General features: G+C 53.0%; 7 protein-coding genes across 7 annotated transcripts; 6 read left to right on the top strand and 1 right to left on the bottom strand.

The window, feature by feature from the left end:
- Positions 1-245: 245 nt before the first annotated feature.
- Positions 246-3,395, top strand: T310_2607 (uncharacterized protein; the record flags this gene model as incomplete). Its single annotated transcript, XM_013474511.1, has 3 exons — positions 246-808; positions 849-3,102; positions 3,351-3,395. 3 exons carry the CDS (start codon positions 246-248, stop codon positions 3,393-3,395), a joined length of 2,862 nt encoding a protein of 953 aa, XP_013329965.1.
- A 257-nt stretch (positions 3,396-3,652) lies between these two features.
- T310_2606 (uncharacterized protein) lies at positions 3,653-5,099 on the top strand (the record flags this gene model as incomplete). The annotated part of the gene is made up of 2 exons (XM_013474510.1): positions 3,653-4,107; positions 4,187-5,099. The coding sequence occupies 2 exons, from the start codon at positions 3,653-3,655 to the stop codon at positions 5,097-5,099; spliced, it is 1,368 nt and encodes a 455-aa protein (XP_013329964.1).
- Positions 5,100-5,667: 568 nt separating this feature from the next.
- Positions 5,668-7,328, top strand: T310_2605 (uncharacterized protein; the record flags this gene model as incomplete). Its single annotated transcript, XM_013474509.1, has 2 exons — positions 5,668-6,601; positions 6,667-7,328. 2 exons carry the CDS (start codon positions 5,668-5,670, stop codon positions 7,326-7,328), a joined length of 1,596 nt encoding a protein of 531 aa, XP_013329963.1.
- A 644-nt stretch (positions 7,329-7,972) lies between these two features.
- Positions 7,973-9,635, bottom strand: T310_2604 (Cerevisin; the record flags this gene model as incomplete). Its single annotated transcript, XM_013474508.1, has 3 exons — positions 7,973-8,149; positions 8,229-9,167; positions 9,264-9,635. The coding sequence occupies 3 exons, from the start codon at positions 9,633-9,635 to the stop codon at positions 7,973-7,975; spliced, it is 1,488 nt and encodes a 495-aa protein (XP_013329962.1).
- A 999-nt stretch (positions 9,636-10,634) lies between these two features.
- T310_2603 (Beige/BEACH domain protein) lies at positions 10,635-18,757 on the top strand (the record flags this gene model as incomplete). The annotated part of the gene is made up of 8 exons (XM_013474507.1): positions 10,635-13,134; positions 13,193-13,557; positions 13,615-14,074; positions 14,139-17,483; positions 17,535-17,689; positions 17,743-18,312; positions 18,439-18,549; positions 18,689-18,757. The coding sequence occupies 8 exons, from the start codon at positions 10,635-10,637 to the stop codon at positions 18,755-18,757; spliced, it is 7,575 nt and encodes a 2,524-aa protein (XP_013329961.1).
- A 1,039-nt stretch (positions 18,758-19,796) lies between these two features.
- On the top strand, positions 19,797-21,181 carry T310_2602 (Transaldolase; the record flags this gene model as incomplete). The annotated part of the gene is made up of 6 exons (XM_013474506.1): positions 19,797-19,835; positions 19,940-19,970; positions 20,075-20,193; positions 20,262-20,426; positions 20,496-20,879; positions 20,945-21,181. 6 exons carry the CDS (start codon positions 19,797-19,799, stop codon positions 21,179-21,181), a joined length of 975 nt encoding a protein of 324 aa, XP_013329960.1.
- Positions 21,182-21,840: 659 nt separating this feature from the next.
- T310_2601 (Ankyrin repeat containing protein) lies at positions 21,841-23,381 on the top strand (the record flags this gene model as incomplete). Its single annotated transcript, XM_013474505.1, has 3 exons — positions 21,841-21,943; positions 21,999-22,895; positions 22,957-23,381. The coding sequence occupies 3 exons, from the start codon at positions 21,841-21,843 to the stop codon at positions 23,379-23,381; spliced, it is 1,425 nt and encodes a 474-aa protein (XP_013329959.1).
- Between the last annotated feature and the right edge of the window lie 173 nt (positions 23,382-23,554).

Raw genomic sequence — 23,554 nt, 5'->3', positions numbered from 1 at the left:
GGTAAATCTTAGAAACCTTGGACTTATTGCTGTAACGGTTCGTTAAAGCTGAGAGCGAACTCGCATCGATATAAGCTCCGTTCTTCAAGGGGAGACTAACGCGGAGTTGGAGCTTAGTGGAGCTGGAACCCGGTGCAGTCGCTTCCCGCCAGATCCAAAGTTCCAGGACCAGCTCTACAAACCTGCGTTCGCGTTCTCCACCGCTGTGGCCTTTCTCGAATGCAAACAACCGCGAGAAGGTCATGATGTGGTTCCGGGCGGCGGTCCTCCTGCTGACCTCTTGCGTGCCTTCGTCGTTGGCCATCTTCGCAGACGAGGTCAACCACATCGATTTCCACCATGCCCTCCTAGGGGTTCCCTCCCCCCAAACGACCTTCTTCCACCGGCCTTCCGCCTCCTCGAATGCGTCGTTGCTCTATACCCTGTCCGAAAAACTGGTTCTGGGAGCTGTGAACCCGAAGGATGGATCAATTGTGTGGAGACAGAACCTGGGGCGGTGGTCGTCGCTCGACCAAGGCGCGGAAGGCTTCCTTCGCTCTAACGATGGAGAAACTACCGTTGTGAGCGCTGCTGGAGACCTGGTAGCGTCTTGGGATGCGCTGGACGGCAAACTGGCCTGGAAGAGCCGGTTTGATGACGGCCCGGTGAAAGATCTCGAATTGCTGGAGCTCCAGGATGGTAGCGCAGGCAGTGACGCGCGGGACGTGATTACATTGTTTGGAGATAAAACTGGAATTGTGCGCAGATTAGATGGCCTCTCTGGGAAGGCTAAATGGGAGTACAAGGATGACAGGTTTGATCGACCTCCGTATGTTGTTATCAGGGCATTGGAAACTGACGATTCAAAGTGGTGACCTTCCGTTCCAGGTGTCTTCTTCTCCCACCGAAGTGTTCTATATTTCGCTTCAGTCGGTCCCGCGCAAAGGCTACAAGATCAAGATAACGGTGTTGGATCCGCAAAGTGGACGACAGACCAAGCAGCATATCTTGAGCTCCGAAAACGAGGTGTCATCGCCGGAATCGATCCTCTTCGTCGGCGCCAACACCGCTTCCCCTCTAATTGTTTGGGGCGATAAATCACAAAAGCTGCTCAAGATCAATATCGTCGGTTCCAAACAGGTACATACAGTGAACATCGAGAACAATGGCGGCGAAGATATCCAGAAGATCGAAGTGCAGGCACCCCAGGGCCTCAACTCTCCGCCACATTTCCTGGTACACTATGAAACGGATTCAAGTTCCTGGGCTGAAGTCTACCACACTGATCTTAAGTCATCGACTATTTCCAAGGCCTACCAGCTTCCACGTTTATCAGAAAAGTCTGTCTTCGCTACGAGTCACAGAGCCGCGAATGTCTACTTTACGCGGATCACCGACTCTGAAATCACCGTCGTCTCATCTGCGTCTGATGGGGTTCTCGGGAGGTGGCCACACAAGAAGCGAGCGGTTGACACTGCGCTACACGCTGCAGCGGAGGTAGTGAGCAAAGGTGACTCGGCGGCTGTTCGTTTTGCTTATGTTCTGGATTCCGGTGACTGGGTCTTGGTACGCAATGGGGAAACTGAATGGACAAGGCACGAAATTCTCGCTGGCGCAGTTGCTGCTGCCTGGGCTGAGCCAACCAGCAGCGAAGATCTCGTACATGAGCTTGAGATTGAGGGCCACGAGAGCGTGCTTAGTGCTTACATCCATCGGGTTAAACGGCACGCGAGGGATCTTCAACGTCTTCCCGCCTGGCTACGGGAGTTGCCTAAACGCTTTTTCTCGAGCTTTTTGACCCCTGAGGTATCCAATCTTGACAGCTTTGGACTTGCGAAACTGGTCATTGTCGCTACCGAGAGTGGTCAAGTCCTTGCTATTGACACCGGGAAGCATGGCTCAGTGGCTTGGAATGTGAAGGCTGTTGAGACCAAAAACTGGAATGTCAAAGCTATAATTGCCCAGTCCGGATCGGCCACGATCTACGCTGAGGACGGCAGTTCTGTGAGCCTCAACATCACATCAGGCGAGATCCTGGCAAAACGCGCTCCCACTTCCAAGATCAAGTCCATTGCCATAATACCGGATGGCCCTGCGCCCGCCACGGTGGGTATCGGGGAAGATGGTACTCCACTCGAGCCTCTCGCTGGCTCCGGATATCTCGTCACTCTAAGTGATGATGGCCGAGTACTGGGTTGGATTTTGGGAGACAACAAGTCACCGGTGTGGCAGTTCTTGCCCCCTCGAGGCGAGCGAGTTATTCACGCTACCTCGAGACCAGCGCACGACCCTGTGGCCTCTATCGGAAAGGTCCTTGGAAATCGTTCAGTTCTGTACAAATACTTGAATCCTAATCTTGCTCTCGTCACTACGGTTGGGGAGAATACGGCCACGTTCTATTTGCTCGATGGTATCTCCGGTAAAGTCCTCCATTCGAGCGTGCAGACTGGCGTGGACACGACCCAGCCCATCACCGCTGTGATATCAGAGAACTGGTTTGCGTACTCTCTTTGGGCCGATGTGACCGACACTGCTGAATCCAAAGGCTATCAGCTGGTAATATCCGAGCTATACGAATCCCCGCATCCGAATGATCGTGGTCCTCTGGGCTCGGCTTCGAACTATTCGAGCCTTCACGGTGCGGATGCTCCACCACGACCATATGTTGTTTCGCAGTCCTTCATTATCCCAGAGCCTATCTCGCACATGGCCGTCACGCAGACGCGACAGGGAATTACGACCCGGCAACTCCTCTGCACACTCCCTGCCTCCAATGCCATCATTGGCATTCCTCGGCCCGTCCTTGACGCACGCCGCCCAGTCGGCCGAGACCCAACGCCAGCAGAGGTGGAAGAGGGTCTCTTCAAGTATAATCCATTCCTCGAGTTCGACGGCAAGTGGTATCTCACGCACTCGCGCGATGTCGCGGACATCCGTGCTGTCATCTCCAGCCCGACATTGTTGGAGAGCACCAGCCTGGTCTTTGCGTTTGGGGGCGATGTGTTTGGCACGCGGGTGACTCCTAGTCAGGCATTTGATATTCTCGGCAGGGGCTTCTCTAAATTTCAGCTGGTGGTTACCGTGGTAGCGCTCGCGGTGGGTGTCGCGATTCTAGCGCCGATGGTAAGTCTTCCTCGTCATTTGCTGTGGTGTAAATCCAATTCGAGTGAATTCTGTGAATTCCTTTGCTGACGTCTTTCTCAATACAGGCCCGCAGCAAGCAAGTCAATCTGTGGTGGAAGAGATGAGAGCGATTATAGACGGGTCATTTCTTTCAATGTAGATCTTTCTCTTGTCAGGGAATAATGAATGCGCTGAATTTGATGATGACGAATCTTTGAAGACGACTCGCATATTATGCTAGGATATAGATTATTCCAGTACTAAAGGCATCGTGGGGAAGTACTGCGGAGTAGAAGCGACACCCATGGAGGTCCTCCGAGGCCCCGCAGACGGTGCATGCTGGCTCCGAAGTCGCGGGTCAGTCTTGCAACAGGCCGGGAAATGGCTCCTCTGTGGGATACAGTAAGTAAGTGATTGCGGAATAATACTAGACCAGTCGATATCGATGCGTTAGGTAGGTAGATAAATTATAAATGGCGGCCCTTTGCCGTCCTCTTTGACCACCCTCACGCATCATCGTTTCTATCCCCGCCTCCGAGGGAAAGGAAAGATGGCAACACAGGCCGCTGCCCACTGGGTTGCTTCGCTCTCCTACAGCTCACTGCCCCCCGGCGTCGTCCGGGCGGCCGTGCGATCGTTCTACAACTGGGTGGGCTGCGCTGTCGGCGGCAGCAACCACGCAGCCGCGCTCATCGCCCGCAAGTCCCTATCTCGCTTCTTCGGCGCTCCCACGTCGACGCTGCTGGGCTCGCAGGGCGTCCGGGTCGATGCGCAACACGCCGCGCTGCTCAATGGCATTGCTTCCCATGTCCACGATTACGACGACACGCACCTCGAGACTATCATCCACCCGACTGGCCCTGTGGCGGCCGCACTGCTGAGCTTTGCGCAGTCGCTCGATAGGCCTGTGTCTGGGGAAGAATTCATTACGGCACTGGCGGCTGGCATCGAGATCGAGTGTAAGGTTGGCCTTGCGGTATGGCCGAGCCACTATGATGTGGGATGGTACGTCCTGCCCCTTTCACGGGTTGTCTTTCTGATCCATCTATATATGGCTGATATAAGCTTACTCGATCTCTACAAGGCACATCACAAGCACGACAGGCTCCATTGGAGCCGCAGTCGCAGTATCGAAGCTACTGAATCTCTCTCCGGAGAAGATCGCCCACGCCATTGGCATTGCGGCCACACAAGTGACAGGCCTCCGGGAGATGTTCGGTTCACACACCAAGTCGTTCCATCCGGGGCGTGCCGCGCAGAACGGCCTTCTTGCTGCCGTCCTGGCTGCGGATGGCTACACCAGCTCTCTGCAGGCGCTGGAGGCGAAACGCGGATGGGTCCAGGTAGTCAGCGATGACGACAAGTTGCAAGCGGAGATCCAGAGCCTGGGAGACAGGAAGAAGCCGTGGGAGATTGAGAAGAACGCGTTTAAGCCATTCCCATGCGGGATTGTTGTTCACCCCGTCATTGATGGCTGTGCGTGGCTGCACGGTGAGCTCCGACGACGGGGTCTCGATCCGCAGGGCATCAAGAGCATACAGGTGTCAGTGCACCCGCTCGTGTTGGAGCTGACAGGCAAGACGAAACCGGGCGATGGACTGGAAGCAAAGTTCAGCGTCTACCACGGTGGCGCGGTGGGGATACTCTACGGAAAGGCGACGCCTGCTCAGTATGAAGATGAGGTGGTGCTCAACCCGCAGGTCATCAGCCTCCGGGAGAAGATTCATGCGACGGTGGATGACCGTCTACGGGCAGACGAATGCCACATTGTGGCAGATTTCGGCAATAATAATGAGACTACTACTGGCCGGATTGAAAAGCATGTTGACCACGCTGTGGGCAGTCTCGAGGTGCCGATGTCGGACGCCCAGCTTACGGAGAAATTCCTGGACCAATGCGAGCCAGTCCTGGGCTCGGAGCAAGCGAAGAAGGCCAGTGAGTGGTGCTGGGAATTGGAGAAGATTGGGGATATCAGGCAGATTGGAGAAGTCGTATAGCATAGACTAGGTATAGTTAGACTGTTAGACCTGTGGAGCAAGCTGTTTTACCCCGTATTCATTAAGATTCATGTGGAGATGCGGGGAAATTCCGAGCCTTAGGCCCTTAGTAGGAAATTAACTCGCAAAGCATACAGCTGGACCCTGATGAAAGCCACTGATTTGATTTGTATTTCGCAAGCACAAGCACTGGCCAGCCAGGTTGAAAGTTTACCCATACGAAATGAACTGAAATGAAATGACTGGAAGCAGAGAGAAGAGCCCCCTTCCAATGCACAGACTGGCTCGACTCGACCAGCCAACCAACCAACTGCGTCTGGCACACTGACGGCCACGCGGTCCATCGTTCTTTAGGAAGGTGAATGCAGCTATGGCGGATCCTGGTGGCTGATCAGTGCGGGGGGAAGACGGGAAATGATGAATGACATCGGGGGGGACGTAATGCCAGATAGATATCTGTCGGGGTTTAAAGGGCAGGGCAGTTAACTGGTTCAGGATGCAGAGGTGAGGTGCAGGAAAACACACTCGAAAACACAGTCTTATATGGAGCTTGTTGCTCTGATTCAGGATGGAAGATAACAACAAAAAGCCACAAACCGGAGGGGAGGCAGTAGACGACATCCGGCAGATTCCTGAAGCAGTCTCTTCTCATCATCTGGAAGATGTCTCTGGTGGAACAGCGGCAGGGGACCTGCTGAAAAAGCCGGAGGAGCCGTATTTCACCGAGGAAGAGGCCAACCGCGTCTACCGCAAGCTGGACTGGAATCTGATGCCGTTGATCTTTGTGCTGTACTCGCTGTCGGTGCTGGACCGGTCGAATCTGGGAAATGCGAGGATTGCGGGCATGCAGAAGGATATTGATTTGAGTGGGAGGCGGTATGACTGGCTTGCGACTGTCTTTTACATAGCTTGTGAGTTTGACTACATCTTCCCTGTTTCTGAAGGCCTCGAGCTAAGTATTGTGCCAGATATCCTGTCTCAGTGGACCCAATTGGGCTGGAAAGCCTTCAAACCTCATATCTGGGTCTCGACAGTCGTCTTTCTATGGGGTTTCATCTCCACCATCCAGGCAGCATGCACGTCCTGGGGCGGGCTCATGGCCTGCAGGGTGTGCCTGGGCATTGTCGAATCCATGTACGGGCCTGGCGTGCCCCTGTACCTGTCCTATTTCTACCCGCGTGAGAAACTGGGCCTGCGAACGGGCATCTTCCTCTCTGGCTCTGCGCTGGCCAACGCGTACGGCGGTGCGCTGGCATACGGCATTTCGCAGGCCAAGGGGTCCATTGGCTCCTGGAGAATTCTGTTCATCGTGGAAGGCGTCCCTACCTGTCTTTTGGCCATCGTCGCTTGGTTCTGTATCCCCGACTCCCCGCGAGAGGCCCGGTTTCTCACTGAACGAGAGCGCGAGATTGCCGTTGCTCTGTCGCTGCAGCAGCCTGGGGACCGTCAGTCCAAGGGGCTTCAGTGGAAGCAGGTGTTGGGTGCTCTTCTCGACTATACGAGTAAGTTGACATTCAACGACACTGATCCTGGAAAGGACACGCTACTAAATAAAACATTTCGACAGGTTACCTTCCAGCCCTGATGTACTTTGGCTGCAACGTCTGCTTTGCCTCCCTCCCTCTGTTCGTCCCCACCATCATCTCCCAGATGGGCGTCTTCTCGACCATCCAGTCCAACGGGCTCAGCGCCCCGCCGTACGTCGCCTGCTGGATCGCCATCGTCGCATGCGCCTTCATCTCCGACCGGTACAAGCTGCGGGGCCCGTTCGTCGTCGGCGCGGCCGTCGTCGCCGCCATCGGCTACATTATCCTGGCCACGCAGACGACCGTCGCGGCGCGGTACTTCGGGCTCTTCCTGGCCGTGATGATCTTCGTCTCGGTCGCCCTCGTCCTCACCTGGGTGGGCAACTCGCACGCGACAGACTCGAAACGCGGCGCTGCCCTGGCCATTCTCGCCACGGGCGGCCAGTGCGGTCCCGTCCTGGGCACCAACGTCTTCCCGACCACCGACGCGCCCTACTACCGCAAGGGCATGTGGGTGTCCTTCGGAGCGTGCTGCATCGTTATCGTCGCCGGCCTGTGCCAGATCTTTCTCCTGTGGCGGGAGAATCGTGAGCGTGATCGCAAGTACGGCCCCAGCGACGCTCATCCAACTGCTCAGGATCAGCATTTCGATCTCGATCCTTCGGGCTATGGTAATGACAAGAGGTTCCGTTATGTGCTGTAGCAGGAGATGGAAAGTATAGTATATATATGAAAGCAGTAGAAGACCCGTTCGATAACAAGAACCGTGATATGCTCTATACTGCCCAAAATATATATATATCCACCTTAAGGATGCTTGCAAGCCTCTGATACTACTTTGTGCACCATCCAGTCCTGGACAAATACCGAAATCGTTTCTTCTGAAACACAATTCCATTCTTTGTCCACACGACCCTCTACGTCTCTATATCGATCTCTATATCGATGATAATGATAGACGAAGAACCACAATCTATAATGTTAATGATGATGTCGATCTTATCTAGATTTCAGGGCAGCTAGACATAATCTCGAATCGTGTCAAGTGGGGAAGAAAATATCCAGGTCTTGGAGGGTTAATGGCGGAATAATGATAATAGTGACACCTCGACGACCGAACACATACCTACCCCCTGCATGGTGACTGATGACGACTGATGCAAGCAACGTAACAGGAAAAGCAGCAGAAGCAGTTTAAATGAAAGCGACAGCAACCGAACTAAACCTGCGCCCGGACGTGTACCCAACAAAGCCATTCCCATCGACCCAGTGTCATAGAGCCTATAGCGTAACCGAAGCTTAAATGGTGGATGGTGGTGTGATCATGACATGTCCAACTACGTAAATTTACGCAACAACGGCATCCATGATCTCGCTGTAGATGGCACCAAGTTCCTCACTGACAACCTCCTGGGCCTCGTGGATGAGCTTCTCGACCTCATTCCGGACGGACGTCGCCTTGTAGCCGCCCTTGGCGACAATGTCGGTGTAGTTGGAAGAGCCACCGCCGTTCCACGCGAGAAGCTAGATGAAGGAAAAAAAAGAATGTTAGCAAGCGCTCACTTCAAGAAATTATCGACGGCAGAGTGAAATATAAACTCACGTTGGAAGTGCCGGATGGAACATCAGCCAGAGCTCCCTCGGTTGCAATGGCAATCAGGTTCTCCTTCATCTTCTTCGGAGTGATCTCGGCAACAGCAAAGGCCGAATCATTAGATGGCTGAAGAGAGAGGAAGTAGGCCAGCAGACCAGCGACGTGGGGAGATGCCATGGAGGTTCCAGAGATGGTGTTGACAGCGTACTTGCTGCCGATCCAGGTGGACAGCACGTTGACACCAGGTGCAAAGATGTCATTGCACTTGCCATAGTTGGAAAAGTAGGCACGCTCATCAGCGATGTTCGAAGCACCCACCGTGATGGCTTTCTCTGCGGCAGCGGGAGAATAGTTGCAAGAATCGGCATTGTCATTGCCGGCGGCAACTGCAAAGTGAATGCCAGCATCCACTGCAGCATTGACGGCGAGGTCAAGCGTCACAGACTTGCCTCCGCCCAGACTCATGTTGGCAGCGCTTCCCTTGAAGCCCTTGACTTTGCCCTTCTTGGCAGCCTCGACCTTCTTGAGGTGCTGGTCGGCAGCCCACTCGACACCCTTCACGACATCAGACATGGTGCCCGAGCCGTTGGACTTGAGAACCTTGACAGCATAGATGTTGGCCTTCTTGGCAACACCATGCTTCTTACCGGCAATGGTACCAGAGCAGTGGGTTCCGTGTCCGTTGCCGTCGACATCCTCGTCATCGACGGGGATGGTCTTGCCCCAGGAGGCACGGCCCTCGAAGTCGACGTGGTCGACATTGGTACCGGTGTCGATGACATAGACATCGACACCCTCACCACCGTCGGCAGCGTAGAGGTACTTGCTGAACGTTCCAAAGCTGAGGCTGTCCCGATGGGAGATACGAGCCAGGCCCCAAGGAGCATTCTTCTCGATGGCCGGGGACTCCATGGTGTGGACGATCGAATCCTTCTCGATGTACTCGACCTATCGGTTCGGACGGGGGTCAGTAAGATCACGAGCTTGCCAAGCACGGATCTCCCGGGGAGGCGGGAGTAGCTTGGGAGAGGAGTCATAACTCACATCAGGGTGCCTGCGGATTTGCTCAATGACGTTCTCATCAAAATGACCAGAGTAGCCCAGTAGGGACCCTGCAATGTCGAAGGTGTGCTTGAGACCTTCAAAGGCATCGTTCATCAGAGGGAACTGGGAGCGTTTCCGGAGCTCCATCCGCTCCATCTCGGACTGCAGGTGCAGGTCCTGCACCCAGCTGTGGTGTGCTGCAGCAGAAGCAGAGTTTACATGCTTCTTAAAGACGATGATGTAGGAGTCGGGAACCTCCTTCGAGTTGGACGAAGAGAGGACGGGAGCAGCTCCATTGTGGATCGAGTCAACGACCACGGGTGATGCAAGCGTGAGCAGCGGCAGCAAGGAAAGGCTGAGGAGGCCTTTCATGATGGCGGACGGGTTGGACACCCAGGAAGCATAAAATATAAATGATGGGAGCAGGCAAGGAGGCGTTGGAGAAGGGGGTGATGATGAGATGAGAAGGAGAGAGGAAGAGAAGGAAGGAGGATGCGGACGATGGGTGATACAAGTAGGTTGTCAGATAACGCGATGAGCCAGCCTACAGGCTGGGGAAGTGGAAGCAAGGCTAGATGATGTGACTGGTTACCGTATCGTTACGATGATGCTTACGGGTTGGCCCACCAGAGTGAGGCGTGATTTGGTGGAGAGCGATGATCCGGCATGCTGCGGCGAGGCCCGGAGCAGGCAGGCAGCAGCGGGGAGACGGGCAGCGACGGGCGGCTGAGGCGTTTCTGTCGGCGGTGAGCAATTACCGGGCTGGTATCGGTGGGGACGCCCGAGTCGATCAGTCATCACGCCGTGCTCGCGTGCCCTGTCCGGCACACCCAGGGCCGCCAGCGCTGGGGCGTATTGTTGGTATCGTATTGTCACGCTGGTCACGGGAGCTGCGGGTCGGTTGCCGAGAGACCCCGACCGCCTAAAGCGTTATCATCTTATCGGCCTTGTAATCAGCCAATCAGGGAGCTGCTGCCGCTGCGCTGTCACGTGACTGGCACCTGCCCTGCGCTACGCCCGCCGTTGCGTCAGAGCTGCACGATGGAAGCCACAGCTGTTTCGAGCTCCCTGGCGGACACAGCTGGTCGTGTGCTTTGGTCCCATGCTGCGGGACTTGTGCCCCGTTGGATGCTTCCATGCCGTGCAACTGACATTGTCTGCGACTGGCATTGTCTGCAGCAGCTTCCTTTCTCTGGCCCTCTTGAGACATGCCCCCAGCCCACCATCAGCCCTGTCATGACCTGATCAGCAAGCAACGACGCTGCCCATTGCATGCTGTGGTGTTCCCTCAAGTCCAGATCGATGCTGCCCACATGGGTTGTTGACGCTGCTGGGCATTAGGATCCGATCTGGGAAGGAATTCGTGGCATCATGAATGCCCCGCGGCGTTCCTCAACCCCTCCTTCTTCGTCCACGTCTGAGCGTCTCGTGACTGAACTGACACCCGTCCTGGGTGCTCTGAAGGAAATTTGTGTCCAGCATCCCATTGTCCTCGAACATGCCCTTGCGGCTACCGAAAGCCTCCTGCGGCTACGTCACACGTTGATCGACAGTGATCGTCCCCGCGAAGCGAAAGATGCGTTCCGAAATCTCGATGGCTTCCAGACCCTCCTGGACCTCGTGCGACGACTAGCAGAACTTTACGATCCGCGATCTCTGTCCAAGGAAGAGAGGAAGAGCCTGTTGGTGCTTTTTAAAGATGTCCTGGCTATTCTTGCGGAGTGCCTTAAGGATCATCCCGGAAACAGACGCTTCTTTGCAAAGAGGATTGCGGGAGGGGGAACAGCGTCTCTTGAAGAGACGCTAATGCTTCTGGCTGGAAAGCTCGATGATGGGGATACGAAAGCAACTGATACGGAGCAGTTGTACGGAGGGGTTCTGGCAGCGGCTCTAAGCCAGGAGACTGTCAGTGACCTTTTCACGGCGCTAAGCACCAAGTTCTCTTCAGACAGCGACAAGCTCTCGCCGTCCACCATCCGCGCCTCTGTGGATCAATTGTTGGGAACCGCGGAGACAGTGGAAAATCCAGAATTTTTGGGTCCTTTCCTTCGAACGTGGCTGTCCCAATCGTCCAGAGGCACACACCATGATGTCCAGAGACTAGCCATCCCTGCATGCCTCTGCCAATTGGCATCCCAGTCCCGAAGGAACGTTCTGGCTCTCCATGCAACTGGCATGCTGTCTTCAATTTTGCCAGTTCTTTTCAGCAACGATCGATCTGATGATGAAAAGGCTCTTTATCGAGAACTGGCCGAGTTCCTTTGTCTCGAGGGAGTCAACAATCTCCACGATGCCGTAGATCTGTATCGACGAGCATATGATTGCCCGCAGGCATCGCGTTTCCTTCTCAATGCAATTCGATCCTCCAAAGGACCTCCTTTTATCCATTTCGATATGTCATCCCATGGTTATTCTTCCGTCGAACTCTCCACATTGGGTCGGCCCTTTCCACCAACCGCGTCAGCTGGCTACACCCTGGCGGTATGGGCTCGTTTCGACCGTTTCGATCCCAAGTCCCACACGACCATTTTTGGGGCTTTTGATCCTAGCCAAACCTGTTTCGTACTCGCCTACTTGGAAAAGGATACTCGCAATTTTATTCTGCAGACCTCAATAACTGGCCCTCGTCCAAGTGTACGTTTCAAGTCAGTTGTTTTCGAGCCGGATCGATGGTACCATATCTGTGTGATTCATAGAAGAGCTCGCGGGACATTGCCAGCCCGCGCTTCGCTTTTCGTAGACGGCGAGTTTGTTGAGCAGCTGAAAATCGAATACCCAAATACTCCCGTAGCCCGTTCGCTGCATAAGCCGCCCCGGGTCCAGGCATTTTTCGGCACGCCCCAGGATCTCGCTGTGAGGCTCGGGAAAGGCGTATCATCTTCCCGGTGGTCCCTCGCCAACGCAATCTTGTTCGAAGACACCGTCAGTGACGACATGGTTGCGGTATTCTATCATCTCGGCCCTCGGTATCACGGTAATTTTCAGGACTGCTTAGGCTCTTTCCAGACCTATAAAGCCTCTGCTGCCTTGAATCTGCGGAATGAGAGTCTACACCCCGGTAAAGAAGAACATTCGGATATAGTTACCGCCATTCGTCAGAAAGCGAGCGCTTTACTCCCTGAAAGTTCCTTTCTCATCAACCTATCTCCGACGACGGTGCTGGACGACGATGACAACAACAACGTTGACGAATCGCAGCTCATCAAGTCTCTGTCGAGACAGGCAGCGAAGAACTTGCACCAGCTGACCAAGGCTGGCGGTAATGCTATTGCGATCAATGGTGCCATTCCGGCGGTCAATGATGCTTTGACCCGTTCGCATGGGGTGGCGGTCTTGACAGGTGACCCTGTGGTCTCTGTCCCTCAATCCCTCGATGATGCCAGTTGGCGGATCGGTGGCTGTGCAGCTGTGCATCTGAGCATGCTTCAGGCCGCGAGCACTGCAGAGAGCACTATTCTCGCAGTCGAGATCTTGTTCGAAGCCATTCAAGACAGTTGGAGGAACAGCGAGGCCATGGAAAGAGACAATGGTTATGGTATACTTGCGCTGTTACTGCGGGAGAAGCTTGGGTTTCCTCAGGGAGTCCAGTCCGGGACTTCCAAGACCTCGACGGTCTGTTCGGATAACCGAGAACGATCTGAACTTGCTATCGACCTTCTCCGATTGATCCTCACTTTTGTGGGGTATAACTTTGAAAATCCGACAACGTCCATGATCACCAACCCACTGGCATATCGTGTACTACTTGTAGATCTTGACATTTGGAGGTTTGGTGAGCTCTCCTTGCTTCAGATGTACTACTCTCAGTTCTCGACGTTCGCTACCGAAAGTCAACACCGCCGATTTAATGCTAAGCGTTTGTCTCGTATGCGTAAGTACCTTGGTGCATTCTCTTAGTTTTGTTACTGTTCATTGCTCACGCTTCACAGGGGTCAACAAAAAGCTTCTGGACGCTTTGAAGGGCGAGGAATTTACCGACGAGGCTTTGAGTCTCTTCATACCCGCATTTCGGTCGCTGTTTGAGAGCTGTGTCTCTGCAGAGTTACTTCGATCATTGGCTCTATTTATCACCTATGCGCTTCATGACGACAAAGCTCCAAAGCTCAATAAGAAGAAAAGCCTACGCTTTGATCACCGTGCCAGACAGTCACCAATTTCCTCAGACCGGACCGCAAAGAAGGGTTTGCCAAAGTCTAAAATAGGCTTGGAACTGCTCCGCATGTATTGCGACTACGTCTGCGCCCCTGGCGACGTCATGGCGATCAAGAAGTTTGCAAGAGCCGTGACAAACAAGGTTGGTTACAGATTCGGTCGGTATCCTCAATCAGTGAGTGCTAACAGCGTCCGTTAGTGGCTTCTCTATCTCATGTGTGAGGATGAACCTGAAGTTGTGGTTTTGGCAACCAAGATCCTTGCGCGGTTAATCGTTGTTCATGGGGGTCCTTATAGTAAAAAGCTCGCTGATAAAACTGGCGGATATGTCATCATGAAGCATCGTTTGAAACGATGGTGGAATGTTCCAAGCCTGTGGACCGTCTGCTTTGCCATCTTATTCGGGCTCGACGTCGCGGAGCTGCGCCTTGATAGCGTTTTCGATCATTCAGCCTTTCTAAATTTGCTCATTTCCAAGCATAATGCCAAAGTGGTCTTCCCAGAAGTTCTCCCGGTCCTTACGGAAATGCTACAGTGCGGCTTGAACGAAGCAGTCTCAGGAGATGACAGACCCTCTGTCGTGAAGAAGGATGATAATCCTCACCAAACGCCACCGGCTCAAAATGACGGTCACTCTAGACCTTCCACCAATCCAACTGGTAAGTATCTTCTGTCCTCAGTGGTTATCAAGCTCATGGTGAAGAAATGCTCATCGGGATACAGAAGTCACCGCGCGCGTGAGTTCGTCAAAGGACTTTTCCATTCTGACGACTGTCGTCAGATTTCTCGCTGATCTTCACGCCAACTTCGGCGATTTCCGAGACTTTGCCGCGACATCGACATATGTTCAGAGGTTACTGCTTGTCCTGTTTCCTGTTGTTGTTGGCTCCAATATAGTGAGCGCCGAGGTCGAATTAAGTTCCCGTGACACTGGACTTAGTTTCGACGTTAATAGCGTAGTGGTTCGACCTACCCCCGCTGTGCCTCCAGTTTTACGTACTACTACTGTCGAGCAATCCGATGCTCAAGACGAGCCTGGACGACCGTTGCGACGAGGATCGTCTTTTATTCTCATATCGTCAGACAAGGTCCAATATGCTCCATCATCTGCGCAACTTCATCGCATTGTTCTACCAAAAGTTGAGGGGAATGAACCCTTGGCTAGCCATCCGCTTGTTCAAGACATACTGAAGCTCGTGGTAAGCGTGTTTTTGGATCAGCTGCTCGCACGAAAAGACTTTTCTGGCCTGGGTCTGTTCCTTAAGACGCCTCCCGGGTTCCTGGAGTACCAAACCTATTTCGAATCATGGCTGCTACGAAACATTCTCTCGACGTTGGAAAACACGCTGTTGTTACACCAGGACCTGCTTCTGGAACCGCGAGTTCTCACCAATCTGGCTCGCTTCATGACTCACGTTGGGGAGGCCCTATATGAAGGTTGGTTTATTGATGGCGTTGGTGCGACTCTTGATTTTGCTGGACCAATTCTCGAATACCTACGTAGGCCTGATGTCTCGTCATCGAAGAACATTCGTCTCTGCAGCCAAGCCGTTAACACTATCCGCTCAGTCCTTTTTCGGACTGTCCTGTTGAAACTGTCAAATGTCGACGATGCGGACATACTCTCGTTTTTAAACCATCTTGGGTACTGGCAGGCAACCATCCTTACTGCAGGAGAACCGGAACTGGAGTACTTGAGACTGCTGTTCTATTTACTTTACACAAAATTGCTCTCTGAGAAGGAAGAAGTGCGGCTAGCCGCGGCTACTCTGTGGCGGATTATTCTCGTACAGAAGCCTTCCGAGACGACCTCTATTTTGAGTCATGCACCCGCAGCACTACAACGGCGGCTCTCCGGCGGTTTTGAGAAGCTTGTTGGCATGGATGACGGTGCTTTCCTACGATGGGTGGATGACGAACGCGAAGACCTGGACGCTTTCTTTTTCGGCACAATCTCCAAATTCTGGGAAAACTTTGTTCAAGAAGAGAATAGTAAAACTGAAGAATCTGCACGGTCTCGGATAGCGAAACGCAGAGAAAGACTCAAGCAATGGATCCAAGAAGACCAAGCGTGTGAGGAAATAATTCGCAAGCACTCCAGCACATTTGATCACTGGACATCGAACATTTTCGCGTCAGAATCCCTCAAGCACCAAAGACTCCTCCAAGATCAACATGATAATTTTACTTTCATGTGGTCTGTCTTCTCTCGGCTTTCTCAAGACCTGCGTCGGTTTGGGGGCTTACTGGCTGAGGATGGAGAGAAGAAATGGCGTCTTGACCAGACAGAGGGACGTAGTCGCATGCGACTTCGCGTAATCCCGGATGATTCTGGAGAACGTCAGGATTATCAGCCGAAGAGAAAGGCGTCTGAACCGCCCGCCATCAAGGTTAACCCGCAGATGCGGCCTGCCGTCAACGGTGAAGCCCTTGGAATCACCCCAACGACCAACTTGGTGGCAGAACCTGGTGACGCTGAAACCCAAGGGGCTGATCCAGAAGAGAGGAACGGGCTTGAAGAGAGCTTTGAGATGATAGATGATCCCAAAGTGGATCTTGAAGACTACGAGGATAAAAACAGAAAGGTCATGCGCAGCCTTCACCGCGGAGATCAAGTCCAAAATGTGTGTAACATGTCTCGCATCGTCGGCCTAGAGGCGTGTGAAGGTCTCTTGATCTTAGGAAAGGATTATGTCTATATATTGGACAATTTCTTTCAACGAGCGGACGGGGAAATTGTCAACGTCTGGCAAGCTCCTCCGGAGGAACGAGATCCTTTTGTTCGCATGATCTCCGGAAGGGAGTCAAACGAGCGCAAATCACGGGAGCACGAAACAAGAAGCTGGAAGTGGTCTGATCTCATCAGTGTCTCAAAACGGCGCTTTCTTTTCCGAGATGTTGCATTGGAGGTCTTTTTCACCGACGGTCGCAGTTACCTGCTCACCTTGATATCGTCGCGAGCGCGAGATGAACTCTATAGTCAGCTCTCTGCTCGTGCGCCGCAGATTGGAGGAAACATGAGCTTGACCCGTCCAGAAGATATCTGGAGATTTGAAACTTTGAGGGTGCAGGAGGATGCTCCGCAGTCCTTGGGGTCGAAATTTGCCAGTGTGTTTGGTCAATCGTCTTTGAATCCCGCCACGCGCAAGTGGGTGAAGGGAGAAATGTCCAACTTCCACTATCTGATGCTCATCAACACCCTTGCTGGCAGAACATTTAACGATCTTACTCAGTACCCTGTTTTCCCATGGGTCCTGGCTGATTATACTAGTGATGAGCTAGATCTGACCGATCCGAAAAGCTTTCGTGATCTGTCAAAACCAATGGGCTGTCAGACTCCGGAAAGAGAGGCTGAATTCAGGGAGCGTTACAAATCTTTTGCTGAGATGGGCGATGAGAACGCCCCCGCCTTTCACTATGGCACGCATTATTCCTCTGCGATGATTGTGTGTTCTTATCTGATTCGTCTCCAGCCGTTTGTCAAGTCATATCTTCTCCTTCAAGGAGGTACATTTGACCACGCGGACAGGCTGTTCTACTCCGTTGGAAAAGCATGGGAATCCGCTTCGCGTGGTAACATGTCGGACGTCCGAGAGCTCATCCCCGAGTTCTTCTATCTTCCTGAATTCCTGGTCAACTCAAACAAGTACGACTTTGGCCTCCGTCAAAACATGACACAGTCGATTGATTCGGTGGAATTGCCGCCATGGGCGAAGGGCGATCCTAAGATCTTCATTGAGAAACACCGCGAGGCCCTGGAAAGTCCTTATGTCACGCAAAATCTGCACCATTGGATTGATCTTGTGTTTGGCTACAAGCAGAAAGGCGATGCTGCAGTTGAAGCCGTCAACGTCTTCCACCATCTTTCTTACCAAGGCGCCAAAGACGTGGACAGCATCGAAGACCCGGTTGAACGACTGGCTACTATCGGCATCATACATAACTTCGGACAAACCCCCCACCAAATCTTTCACAAGCCTCATCCGCGTAGAGAGGACCCTCATCGTAGTGAAAGTCGGCTAGATACTCTTGCAGAATCTCTGACGCGGGTTCCTGTTTCCTTGCTTGGTAGGAGCCCTCTCTATTTACAAGATGCCGTTTGACCCTAACTCTGGACAGATATTCAGGAACGTGTGGCATCATTGTCCATGAAACAAGATCGGTTGCTCTGTACGGCTGCATTCCGGTTAAACGTCCCTCCTTCCTATGACAAGTACATGGAATGGGGTTTCTCTGATGGCAGCGTCCGATTTTATGCTGCGGATAGTAAAAAGGTACAGAATAGCATGTTGACAACAAAACCAGACCGTTACTGATCGAGTGGTAGCTTCTGGGGCATTTCGAACATTTGCACGTCGGCCAGTTATCATGTGCACTTTTTGCGGACTCGCGCACGTTGGTTACCGCAGGATCGGACTGTACCATATCCATATGGTCATTCAACTCAACCAACAAGGCTGTAGAGTTGCAACCTCAGGCTTGTCTCTTCGGGCACCGGTCTCCCGTAACGGTCCTAGCTGTCTCTCGGTCATTTAGTACCCTCCTCTCCGCGTCGACGGATGGCCAGATCATGCTCTGGGACCTGAACCGGCAACGTTTTGTGAGAGAGCTTCCGGCAAACGGACCGGTGGAGGTAAATTTTGGTCACTCAAACACGAGGCTTACAATGGCTAACACACCGCAGTGCGCTCGGATCAATGATATGACAGGAAATATAATGATCTGTCGGGGAAGTCGCATTTCTCTGTACACTTTGAACGGATCCCTTCTGCTTGATCAAGCCGTGTGTGAGACGAGCGACGACTGCATCGTGTCTTGTGCATTCTACGAGGGAGTTAGCAATGAGTGGCTGCAGAGAGAGCTCCTCTTCACCGGCCACAAGAGAGGTCTTGTCAATGTAGGTGTCTTGCACGATATTATCCTTGCTCGCCTGGTCAAGTAGTTCTAATCATTCTCGGGTTCCTATCAGATCTGGAGCAAAACCATCCGGAATGGGCGCTTCGAGTTGGACTTGATCCGACAGCTTCACCACATTGACAATACGCGAGATAACGGTGCCAACGTCTCTGCGGGGATCAGCTGCATCCTTCCCCTTCCACACACCGTCTATACGGGCGATGAAGCTGGGAGAGTTGTAAGTGCCCGGGTTTATCTGCGGGTGATGCCGTCCAGACAAGTGACTGACATGAATCCCAGTACGAATGGAGTTGTATCCAACGTCGATGATAAATAGACGTGTTGATTCTGCCGAATAGAATAACCGGGTAAAATAGCCGCAAAATCCGCTCTTTTTGCTTTACAGCGACTTGTCCTGCTATGTCGAATGGACGGCACAAGCCTAACTATGCGTTTCTTTCGTCGACAGGAATAGAAATCATCTTTCTTTGGCACGACTGCTGACAGTTTGATGCGCTATCCTTTTCTCCTATCCCGGCTTTTTTTGTTCTGTTTGTGCTCAGGCGGGGTTTTCTATTTGACGGTGTTCGCATAGGCTTTATGGATATGTCTTTTTTTTTCTCATGATACATCTAGACATTAGGCAGGGTCATTTTGGAGTCCTGAAGTTCGGCAGATTCTATGAGGTCCTGACTCGCGAAGCTTTGCCTACCAACTTTTCTTTTAGACGTTCGAAACTCCTCTGATGAGACTATGTATGAGGGGGGAAAAAAGCTCATATATGCTTAACGTCCAAGAATCTTCCAAGTCCAGCCGTTCTCCTAACGTACGTGTATTCAATTCTTGTAGACACCTGGACTGCATGATTGCTCTCTGTACGAGGCCGTCCGGAGGCGTAATAGCCGCTTTAGTCCCAGCTTAGAAATCTATTTAGGAAATTTCCCGGCTTGCTTGGATGGTAATTTCGGTGTGTCTGTGAAGCCGATTCTGGTTGGAGCAGTCGTCCACAGTGGATCAGGGACCGGTCACGGGGTGCCGCCGGAGCACTCTGCGCCGGAGGGACTCGATTCAGTTGCCGATGGCAGAGAACAACAAATACCCGGCCGGTGAGCGGTCATTTCGGTCTTCCAGGCCTCCGTATCGTGCTTGCCCAGCGGAAAAAATAATCCTTGGAAACGCAACCGGGTAATATTGTCGGGTTTGCAATTGCAGCCCATGCAGTAGTTTGTACAGTACTTTGTAGGCGCTTATCGATGCTGACACATCAGCAGGTGGTGCAAGCCGGCGTCATAGCTGCCCCACCATCCCACGGGGCGCCCTCTCCTTCACCCCTCCTCGCAGAAGTCGGAGCCGACCTTGCCACTTGGTTCGGTTTTATATACCTGTCTATACTCGCTCGCCCTCTCCGTTCTGCAAACTAGTTGGCAGTAGTAGTCCTTTTCCGCCAAGAGATACCCTTTCCACGTTCCATACAGCGCAGTCACCATGTCTTCCTCGCTCGATCAATTGAAAGCCACCGGCACTGTAAGTGCAGCCCCTCCTTTGCTATATCCCTCAATCGCACCTGTTGGGCGACGTCTTCCTTTGTAGATCACAGAGTTAACGCATTCTCCTTTGTTGCTTTTTAGGTCGTGGTGTGCGACTCTGGTGACTTTGCCAGTATGTGATTCCCATATCATCCGTCGTTTCCTCCGCCCCGAAAGATTCGAAGAAAAGAAGAGACAATTCAACTGGGACAATCCGAGACTGACAGATCGCCATAGCCATTGGCAAGTACAAGCCTCAGGATGCCACCACCAACCCGTCTCTGATCCTCGCGGCTGCTAAGAAGCCCGAGTACGCCAAACTCATTGACGTCGCCGTCGAGTATGGCAAGCAGCACGTACGTCTCTCTGTCAACTGCCGCCAAGCACTCGCCTTGTGACAACAAGATGCTGATTCTCCGTGCAGGGCAAGACGATCGACGAGCAGGTCGATGCCACTCTCGACCGCCTGCTGGTCGAGTTCGGCAAGGAGATCCTGAAGATCATTCCCGGAAAGGTTTCCACAGAAGTCGACGCTCGTCTGTCTTTCGATATCCAGGGCTCTGTGGACAAGGCTCTGCACATCATCCAGGTACCGTCATAGCTCTCTACATAGGTGTTGACAGAAATGTGCAATGCTGACTGGTGACTTCCACCGCAGCTCTACGAGTCGATTGGTATCTCGAGGGACCGTGTCCTGATCAAGATCGCCTCAACTTGGGAGGGCATTCAGGCTGCTCACATCCTGCAGTCGAAGCACAACGTCAACACCAACCTGACTCTTATGTTCTCCATCGTGCAGGCCATCGCGGCTGCCGAGGCCGGCGCTTTCCTCATCTCCCCCTTCGTGGGCCGCATCCTCGACTGGTACAAGGCCGCCCACAAGCGGGACTACACCCCCCAGGAAGACCCGGGTGTCAAGTCGGTGCAGTCCATCTACAACTACTACAAGAAGCATGGCTACAAGACCATCGTCATGGGTGCGTCGTTCCGTAACACGGGTGAGATCACCGAGCTGGCTGGCTGCGACTACCTGACGATCTCGGTATGTTTGATCCCCTTAATCCAGCTTTTTCTGAAGGATGTTAGAAAACTAATGAATGCAATTAGCCCGCCTTGCTGGAGCAGCTCTACAACTCCACCGAGCCCGTGCCCAAGAAGCTGGACCCGGCCGGTGCCGCCTCCCTGGACATCCCCAAGCGTTCGTACCTGAACAACGAGTCGCTTTTCCGATTCGACCTGAACGAGGACGCCATGGCAGTGGAGAAGCTGCGGGAGGGTATCTCGAAGTTTGCGGCTGACGCCGACACCCTGAAGGCCCTTCTGAAGGAGAAGATCCAGGCGTAGACGCTTTTTATTTCCCCGAATTGTCATGTATGAAACCCAAAAGTTGTGATATCAAATCAATTAATGATGATAGATGCGATCTCATGGTGAAAACCTCTGACTTCGTTATTCGTTCTAATGCCATTGAGTAACGTTTCCATGTGTGACTGCATTTTCCTTTAAAAGAAAATAAAGTAAAATAAATTCCCATTCTTTGCATCACACGTTTTGCGAGACCATAGCAGAAGTTTGTATGAGAGTAGTGAAAAGGGAGTTCAACGCCAACAACAACAGCACGGCGCGGATGCCTCCTTCCCATGCCGGATTCGCAAGAGAATAAAATACACTCCAAGCCGCATAACCACTACAGCTTTAGCTCCGCGTTCCTCACCAATCAAGCATCCTACAGCAGAATTCACTGTTGGGTGCACTAAACATTCCAGTTCCTTCAATACTTGAATAGCTGAGCAGTCACTTCCTTCACTCATCACAGACGTGACTGGAGTGGATGTCTGCAGATTGACTGCTCCGGTCCCAGAGCCTTCTCCAGAAGACCCATGACAAATTTGTACGGCCACAACGAGCCGGCTGTGGAAGACAGACATGCCTTGACACCTTTAACTACAAACACACGTCTTGCAAAGCTAACTCACTGACGACAAACCCCAACATTAGGTAGCATGGAGCTTCTTGACTTACCCCTCGAGGTGTTTCGAGCAATTCTCGAGGAGACTGTCATTGTCCTGGGCGCCGATAGAGCACCCAGACTTCGACTTGTGAATAGTACGGTTTCAACCCCTATGACCTGAATTGCTAATCAATTTAACACGAATACTAGAATTCTTCGATGGCGAGGTTATCAGAGTTGTGTGCATAACCGGCATCCTCGACAGTAGCCACCTGACCTACGGCCCCTGGCTCGCATATCACCTGCAGAGCAGGGTTCTGGCACCTCGTGCACAGGACAATAATAATTATCTTCTCTGCACCCTCCGTCGAGTGGTAGATGAGCTCATAGCGAAATACCAAGGAGACGAACACGAAAGAAAACGCGAGATTTCACTTGCCTTATCGCGGGCGGCGGCCGAATATCTCGGGTATCGGGTTCCGAATGCACTGAGGGGTTGCGAGACACGGTCTGGGGTTAGGCTACCAAAGCGAAGCTCTGTGGCTTATGTTTCGTTCCTGAGATCGTACGAGTTCGAACAGTCGATTCTGCTGGGCAAAGGCCAGACCAGTGACGCACCTGAGCACCTTCTCTCACCAGCGGCGTATGTCGGGGATGTTTCCTTGGTCGAGGGTCTTCTTGCGCAGGGCGTCGATGTCAATGCCGGGAGCAACGTCTTTGGCAAACCGCTGTTCGCCGCCGCGTCAGCAGGCCATCTTGACATCGTCCGCCTCCTGCTCGCCAGAGGTGCGGACGCGGACGATGGTGCCTATCCCAGAACCGAGGACGACGAACGACGACTCCTGGAGTCCGGAGACTCCCAAGAGTCCACTGAACTGCACATCACCTGTACGAGGAGACTTGCTACCGCCCTGGACGCCGCAGCCATCGGTGGTTATGAAGAGGTGGTGCGGTTGCTCCTCCAGCCTGAATTCGGGATCTCCAGATCGACCTATTCGTACCGCGCGGCAATCATCAAGGCCGCCCGTGGAGGCAATGCAAACGTGATGCGACTTTTGATCGAAGCCGGGGAGTTCAGCGCCATCCCGGAAGAATGGCTCTGGGAGTGTGCGTTGCAACAGGCTGCGGAGGCGGGCCAGCCAGACACCGTCCGTCTGATGCTGGAAAGGCGTGCCCGTGGACGTGGAGGACGTCTCCGTGGATAGTTTGGCCACGCCGCTGGTGCGCGCCGCTGCCAACGGACACTACGAGGTTGTCCGGCTCCTGTTGCAGAGGGGGGCGGCCGTCAATGGAACTCCTCACTGCAGCTCTACCCCGATCATGGAGGCTGCAGCTGGCGGGTATCTGCGGACAGTCGAGCTCCTCCTGGACCATGGAGCGGTGGTGCATCACTGGGGATCGCATCCTCTGGAAGGAGCTGCAAACCATGGTCAGGCCCATGTCGTCCAGTTTTTGTTGGAGAGAGGAGCACACTTGAAGACGCGACATGGAGGGGCATTGGCGCTCGAGTATGCTTTGGAAAATGAATATTACTCAGTGTCAGGAATGCTCATGGACTATGGGATCGCACCTGATTATTGGCTCCTCGGTTGATAGAATCTGACAAAAGTTGGAAAGAACGGCCGGTCAACAGTGGCAGAGTTCACCTGGATCTTAGGTGCCGGACCGGTGGCCTAGGGGCTTAGGGCCTAAACATAGGCAGGAGAATAAATATTACCCTGCTTATTTGGGTTCACCCTGCCATAAACAAGAATCAAGATTAAGAA

Source organism: Rasamsonia emersonii (assembly GCF_000968595.1).
Source record: "Rasamsonia emersonii CBS 393.64 chromosome Unknown ctg1118621760033, whole genome shotgun sequence".
Lineage (NCBI taxonomy): Eukaryota > Fungi > Ascomycota > Eurotiomycetes > Eurotiales > Trichocomaceae > Rasamsonia > Rasamsonia emersonii.
This window is presented reverse-complemented; position numbering and strand designations above follow the sequence as displayed.